The sequence below is a fragment of the Carex rostrata genome, chromosome 15, assembly GCF_964058835.1.
Source record: "Carex rostrata chromosome 15, lpCarRost1.2, whole genome shotgun sequence".
Classification (NCBI taxonomy): Eukaryota; Viridiplantae; Streptophyta; class Magnoliopsida; order Poales; family Cyperaceae; genus Carex; species Carex rostrata.
Window position 1 is genome coordinate 9,339,605 of NC_135932.1, and position 7,667 is coordinate 9,347,271.

Sequence of the window (7,667 nt, forward strand, 5' to 3'; positions counted from 1 at the left end):
CTACTCTTTACTTTATTTATTTTATACTTTTAGTTTAGGACAAAGTTATTCTAAGTTTCCACCAAGAATAACTTTAGGATATACTCGAATTTTATAACTTAGATTAAAATTTAAAAATGTCCTATTCACCCCCTCTAGGTGCCTTTGGGACCAACACTGGCAACAATGGCATGGGCCAAAAGTGAATTATTTCACTGTCACATGAACGGTCAATGAACCAGAGGTGGAGTTAGATTTTCAAATTATGAGGGTCAAACACATATGAAGTTAATTATATAAAATTCCGTGCAGAGAATGGAGGTCAATATGACGAATTTTTTTTATAAATCATAATTAGAAAAAAAGATTTTTATGAAACTAACATGATTATTTTTTTTTATAAAAATCATAAGAACCGAAATGACAATTCGGTCCCAGGTATTTTTATAATTTTTCAACATATTTTTTCTCAAAATTTGTGAAAACGGATAGGACCAAAATGGTATTCCGGTCCCAAAAAAAATGACCGAAATAACATTCCGGTTCTTATGATTTTTGTAAAAAAAAAAGTAATTATGTTATTTTCATAAAAATCTTTTTTCTAATTATGATTTATAAAAAAAAATTCAATATGACAATATAAGAGTGAATTGACCCCATTTCTTATTCTTTAATCCGCTTTTGCAACGTAAGCTTCATGTTACATTCTAGAAAACTGTAATAAGAGTGATAAAAGAGTGAGAAAAAAATATAATAAAAGTGATAAAAGAGTATTATCTGATATTGTCATTTGTGTTTGACAGAAATATTTTTTACGTTAAACTTTTCAAGTGAGTTTTGACAATGAAAGATCAGGAATAAAGTCATACTTTTTTAATCATAAAGATCAAAAATCAAAACACATATGAAATCAATCAATAAAAAAAAATTGAAGCATATAAAATAATTTTACTGTATTACAACATTTTGCTTTAAATAATATAAAAAGATATATATATATATATAGAGTTAGGCTGGGGTGCTATGGATAGCATAGTGGCCTCTATGCTACGGCTCAATATTCAAGTTTTCAAAATCCAAACGGTCGATCTGAACTGTTCATCTTATTCTCCATATTAATATCTGCTTGGAGACCAAATTTTACATTTTTCTGAATTTTTTTACTCTTTATTAAGTATTTTACAAAATTGTTGATCCAACGGTGGCTGCACAAAACAGTAAAACCGTTGGATTAGCGATTTTCAAAGTGGCTTAATAAATAGTAAAAAAATTCAGAAAATTATAAAATTTGGTCTCCAAGTAGATATTAATATGGAGAATAAGATGAACGGTTCGGATCGACCTTTTGGATTTTGAAAACTTGAATATTGAGCTGTAGCACGGGAGGCCACTATGCTATCCATAGCACCCAGCCTGACTCTATATATATATAAATGCAAAAAACTTAAAAAAAACAGAGATGGATTGATCCATTCCTTATTATTCGATCCGCCTATGTCAAGGAGAATATATGTCTATTCTGATCAATGTTATCAGAACCGGACCGGACATTGACCCGATAAATCTTCGGGTCAACGGTTCGTTGGTCCGACCGTCGGGTCGTCCGGTCCAACCGTCGTTTTTTTTTCTAAAGCAACAACAATTTATATGGATACAAAATTTTTCCTAGTAACATGCATATAGGCCCGACAAGGGGTCCCATTTCCCGGTGCCTATAAGAGCCCTGACAAGGGGTCCAAGCCATAAAAGGAATATTTGCATCTAGGCCCCTCAGTTTGGCTTTTCTAACAGAAATCAGTAGAAGGCAACCAAGAAAATTACCAGTACAGCTAAAAAACAGAAAAAGGAAAAATAAAATAAAGAGTCATCTCTGTAATTCATTTCAAAAATCAGAGATCAAAATATCATACACATTAGGAATCTGGAAAACTGAGAAACATGTTTTTTACCACAAAAATGAGAAACATTAGGAATCATGTTTCGTTTACACAAAAACTGAGAAACATGTTTCGTTTACCAGTAAATCTAGAAAACCCTCAATTTTTCATTTCCTTCATCCCTTATTTACCAGTAGCTTCCTTCTTCTGACCCTTCTATTATTCCATTGCCATTCCACTTTGGTTTCCAGTATTCAAATATGTGACACAAAAGACAGTACATGCTGGCGCCAGATATATACCTTTTCTTCTTTTATACTTTCTGATAATTACATAAGACACCTGACTTGTGTTAATGCGAATTGAGGGGATTCATTTATGCTGTTAGCTTATTGTACCAATATTTAGTATATTCCAATTCTCATTTTGTTTGAAATGTATGTTGAGACCACCAAGTTGCAAAATTTAAATGGATCAACTCGAGTACACATGTTTGATCTTTGTTTTAATCCTTCTACACATAAATGACATTGTTAGTGCTTCATGTATCAACTTGGAACTACCAAACAGTAAGATAGATAAAAAAAACATCGAGAAGTACTTAAACAAGCAAACAAACAATAATTTACTGATTTTTTAACTTCGGTTTTTCATTTGAGCAATCATTGGCAACCCCATTGCTCTCATCTAAAATTCTATTTTCATTTGAGCATTTCATCAAACACTTAACATGCATGCATCAATTCAATAAAGTTTACTAAATAATTCAACCTTTTCACGTACTTTACAGATTTAAATTTATTAATTGAATGAGATTACTTACAATATAGGATGTAGACAACTTCTTTTGCGATTTCGTTTCAACTTTCAAGCTACTTGTGCCACCGTGAAATACACATAAATAGATGAGCAATATTGAAGAACATGGCCAAAATGAGAATTGGGAGGTTGTAGGGGGAAGGAGATCCAATTTCCAGGCGGTTTTCATCTTTGGCGATTTGAGAAAAAGGAAGAAAATTTTACAATCTGAGAGAGTCGCGATATTGGCTAGATTTATGAAAACAGTATTGAACCGGGGTTTAACATCGGTTTTTATCGGTGGTTTTATAAAACCCCAGCCGGTTAAGTGGGTTTTTAACGAGTTAGATGCTTAAGCGATCTTTAAACAGAACCGAACCGGACAGGTGACCGGTTCCGATTTTTTTCGGTTAAACCAGCGGTCCGGTCCGGTTCTGATAACACTGATTCTGATCATTCGCTATCAATGGCAGAGCCACTCGAAATTAATGAGAGTTAATTGATCCCCATTTTTTTTGGGAGCTTAATGATTTGTGGGAAAATGTGTGGATATAATGAATGAGCATTGTCCTTTCATACATGGACATCTCACCTACACCATTTTTTTTTTAAATAAGTTGTTTTTAAAAAAATTAACAGAACAAGCACTATACGTGGATAAATTATATATATATAAAAAAAAGACTCATGGAAGCAAAAAAATATTTTTTCCATGATCCCTAGGATTAGTGGAGCAAAAAAACTTCACATTTATCTAAAATCAACATTATCTGTGATCCGAAAATGGTTCCGTTGATCCTAGAGATTTGTGGAGAAAATGGTTTTTTGACTCCATTAAGATCGGTGAATTTTTTTTTATAACTTTACCACAAACAGTGTTTGTTCCGTTAAAAGGATTAAAAACAGTTATATTTAAAAAAAAATCCACCTACACACATATATGCAAAATGAATTATAAACGTGTATAAATTCAAAACAAATAATCTTTTTTTAAAGGCTTGGTAGGAGCTACAAGTGTGCAAAAATTTAAATGTAATTACAACTTCCGTTCCTATCGCCTCCTCTGATACTGAATAATCAATGCTCTCTTAACAATAGTGAAAATGTAACAAAATTAAGCATTTAGAAAAGAAAGTAAAAAAAAAAAAAATTACAAAGTAAGAACATACTACTTATGTATTCTATCGAAATCATACTTTGATTGTAAAGTAGTACATGTAACAGTATATACTATTTAACATTTACAATTGAATAAATATATATAATATCTAAAAAAAAAAATTAACGAATATGAACGAAAAATAAAGACTCGACTACGTTGATAGGAATTTAGATAATTCAAAATATTTACACTTTTTAAATGGGTATAAATGGTATTCGTGTCTCTCTGATCTTACCTAACCAAAATTATCGCTCCTCTCATTCGGATCCGTGTCCTCCCAGGTACCTGACTCAACACAATTTAAACGGACGTCTCAGATTTACTCTCATCTGGTCGGGTTCGGGATGAGAGAGGGGCAAGTGCCAATCCATTTTCGGACCGTCCGATTCAATTCTACTCAGTCAGGTACCTGGGAGGATACGGATCCCTCATTCAGAGTTTCAGACCTAACCTAACCAAAATCATAGCCGTCTCTTCTCCGAAATCGATCGCCTCTCCCTCCTCCGGTGCCGATCGCCTCTATCTCCTCCGGCGCCTCTCCCTTCCCTCCTCCGGTGCCTCTCAAGCGGCTCCTCCCCACTGTCCGCCGTTGCCTCTCTCCACCCAGCGCATCACCGTCTGATCTCTCTCCAGGTATTTCACTGAATTGAATTGGTTTAGCGATTCTGTCACTAGATTTGGATTGTTTGGTTTAGCTATTCTGTAACTAAGGCTTAATATTTCATCTCTTTTTCCTTTTAATTTGCATTTCTCGTCTGTCTGTCTGGGTTAATCAAGTCTAAATAACCCTTGTATTGTATTGACCATTAATTTAAAGTTTAAACAAACATATTAATTTTTAATCATGCAATTATTTCATATTTGCATCTGGCTGGCATCATGCGATTCTATCCGAGTTGAAATTTGGTTTTAAGATTTTTAATATGCTGGAATTCGATGTAATCCTTTCCTCTGACATGTGACACAATAATTCGATTCGATGTAATTCATATTTTTAAAATGATTTTTGTTCCTTTCGTTCATGCTATTGGCTTTAGATAATGCCTCTAGGGTTGATAACAGCAATAGGAAGGGTAATGCGCAAGAAGCGCACATCATCACTTAATATATTGACCTCAAAAAGAGGTCCCCGAGACTATTATAAGGGCAAGAATTGCAAACCTACTGGCTTTCACACTCGTAAAGGTTTGGCCTAAACCTAATTCCTCTTTCTTCTTATTTAATACTATTTTAATGCCACGGTCGATTAGTAAGGTGGGTTTTTTGACTGAGGTTATGGAAGTGCCTTCTTTGTATGGTTGACTTTTGCCAGTAACAAGAATTGGATTCCATGAACTCTTTTAAGGCTTTTTCCTTCATACTATGACTAAGATGTTCTAGGAATCCAGTATTATTTAATGCACCTGTAACAATAATTAAAAAAATAAGCTAGGTTTTAGCTAGATGCTTTTGGTATTTACCTTATTGAGTAAATTTCGCAAATGATTCCAAGAATATCACATTCTTCTTGTCAATGAAGCTTGACAGTTCCTTTTAGGTCCTTAGATGTTAGCATATAAATCTGATGTATGATGTATCTTTCCGTCAGAAGTTCATATGTTAGTCATGTGGAATCAATCATTTGTGATTTCTTCCTAGGTCGCTATATTATTGGGATGGTCTCTGTGATGATAGGAGATTGTCTTCATTTCTCTTTCACAGGGGATGAATGATTGACCAAATTGGTACACTTTACATAGTTCAAGGACAAGATTAAGTTTAAATTAGGGATCTCATAATGCAGGAAGTTTACTTCTATGATTGTTGATAAAATATGTACAGTGATTGTGTATCTGACTATATGAGAAAAAACAGCAAAATATCTGAACTTTCCTGTCCGTCAGTCTGTCTGTTTATAGTGGGTACCTGTGGCTGTTCCTGCATTTCGAGTTGTTCTGTATGCAGTCATTCTTGCTTGTAGCTCGAATTGGTAACTGTTCGAGATTGGGTTGGATCCGGTTTGTGTGAAGTTCTGGCCTCAATAATATTCACTTGCAATTGTTCATTTCTTGGGTTGGTTAGCTTCGGTTTGTGTCATTTCATGTCTTGGGTTGATATCAGCTTATGTTCGGTTCTGTTGGGGATTTTAGTAGTTTCAGGTTATTATGTAGATAAAACTTATGTGGAGTTGAAATTGAGTAATTTTTGGGTCAAAATTGGATATAGGTCAGATGAGATTGATCAGAATATTGCATGGCTGGTCGGTTTGGGTTATTGGGTGCTTGCTTCCATAATTGCCAGGTTTCAGGTCTAGTCAGGTTTGTTTTGGGCAGTTTTTTTCCGGTTTGGGCCAGATCTCTCTTATTCTACAAAGCATAAATCTCAGTTACTATTCCATTAATTTGATCATCATCTGTTAATGTGACAGGTGGATATGTTATTATGGACGAGAAGTTGCCACGCTATGTTGTACCTGACTTGACCGATTTCAAGGTATCTTTGCCCTGGTTTTGTTAGAAATCTTGAATTATAAGAAACTGGTGGGCATTTTCAGATCTTTTTGACATCTTTGTAGTCTGTAGAAGTAACATTATTAACATGTGATATAATTGTATGGCAGCTTAAGGCATATGTGTCACAGTGTGCCAGGGATGTATCTGGAGGCTCTGCCACATCATCAACTACAGAATCTACAAATGCTTGAAAGTGAAGGCATATTTTGTTGTTAATTGGGTTTCACTGTTGCAATTTTAATGAGAGAAATTTTGTTGATACCATGCCTAAATTTAAGCACCTGAGTTGCTGACACTCTCTCCATGCTTTGAGATAAAAAAAGATGGATTTTGTTTGGATTATAATCCGGTTAATCTATGTTGATGGAACTTTTTGTCTGAGCTGCCCAGTCTTTTGTGTATTTTTCTCTCTTCACTAAATCTGCCATTTTTGACCATTTTTCATAAATCATAAAAAATAGTAAAAAAAATTCTAAAAATAGTAAAAATTAGTATTCAACAAGTTTATTATAAAACCAATTTATTGAGCTACTTAAATCGAAGTTTGAAGTTTATACGATAGATTTTTGAGGCCGTAGCACGGATGACCTTATGCTTTTCATAGCACCCAAGACTTCCTCAAAAATGAATACTAAATACTACATCTATTATTTTGTACAAAAATCAGTATCTTTCTTTTACATATTTGTTCTTATTTTGATATATAATATACTATACCTGTCCGATAGGTTGTGATTATTCCCATATATGGTTATCGGTAGCTCTTGTATAGTTAGCACCGGGAGGGAGTTGTGTAACTTCAATTTGAATATCAATGGAAGAATGAGCGACATAGGTGACAGCACCGGATATTTTGAGATCAGTATCAGCATGAAGTGGCTTCTTTAAAACTATCCTATCCACAGATGCTATCCGTGTCAGAACAGTGCTGCAAATTGCATAATTCAAAATCAACTAAGATAGTTTGAAATTTTGGTTAGAAATGGAAAAATTGAGTCGAGGACTGGTACAACCTAGAAGTACCATATTGGGACATTATACCATGCCTGGAACAATCAACACTATACTAGTTTGTACTTCAGCTGCCTACCAAGTAATTTTAATCACCACTACAAAATTCAAAAAGGAAGATATGAAATGTTGCATTACACAATTTTTTATCCTAAAAGCTCCTAATACGACTGAAATTGCAACTATTCTACCTTAAAGCTACTTACTGGTATAGATGCTGAGTGAAAATGACAAGGATTTGATGATAAAATGGTGAAAAAAGAGGATCTTGTGATGGAAGAGAGATTTTTGAGAGGTGGAGTTATTAGTCTATTGATGTACATTTTTCAAGCCAGCTAACAACAAATA

The 7,667-nt window shown here is 34.0% G+C and overlaps 1 protein-coding gene across 2 annotated transcripts in view; it reads left to right on the plus strand.

Moving 5' to 3' along the window:
* LOC144566239 (uncharacterized) overlaps nt 1–6,687 on the plus strand; it is a 69,685-nt gene extending 62,998 nt beyond the window's left edge. Inside the window, exons 1-4 of one of the 2 annotated variants that reach the window (XM_078316204.1) lie at nt 4,313–4,449; nt 4,854–5,001; nt 6,224–6,288; nt 6,416–6,687. In XM_078316204.1, the coding sequence (XP_078172330.1) occupies nt 4,857–5,001; nt 6,224–6,288; nt 6,416–6,499 (294 nt within the window). In that variant the 5' untranslated portion in view covers nt 4,313–4,449; nt 4,854–4,856 and the 3' untranslated portion in view covers nt 6,500–6,687. Of the gene's footprint in view, nt 1–4,312; nt 4,450–4,853; nt 5,002–6,223; nt 6,289–6,415 lie in introns of those variants that run through there. The other variant, XM_078316205.1, reaches the window with a different exon arrangement.
* The last annotated feature ends 980 nt before the right edge of the window (nt 6,688–7,667 follow it).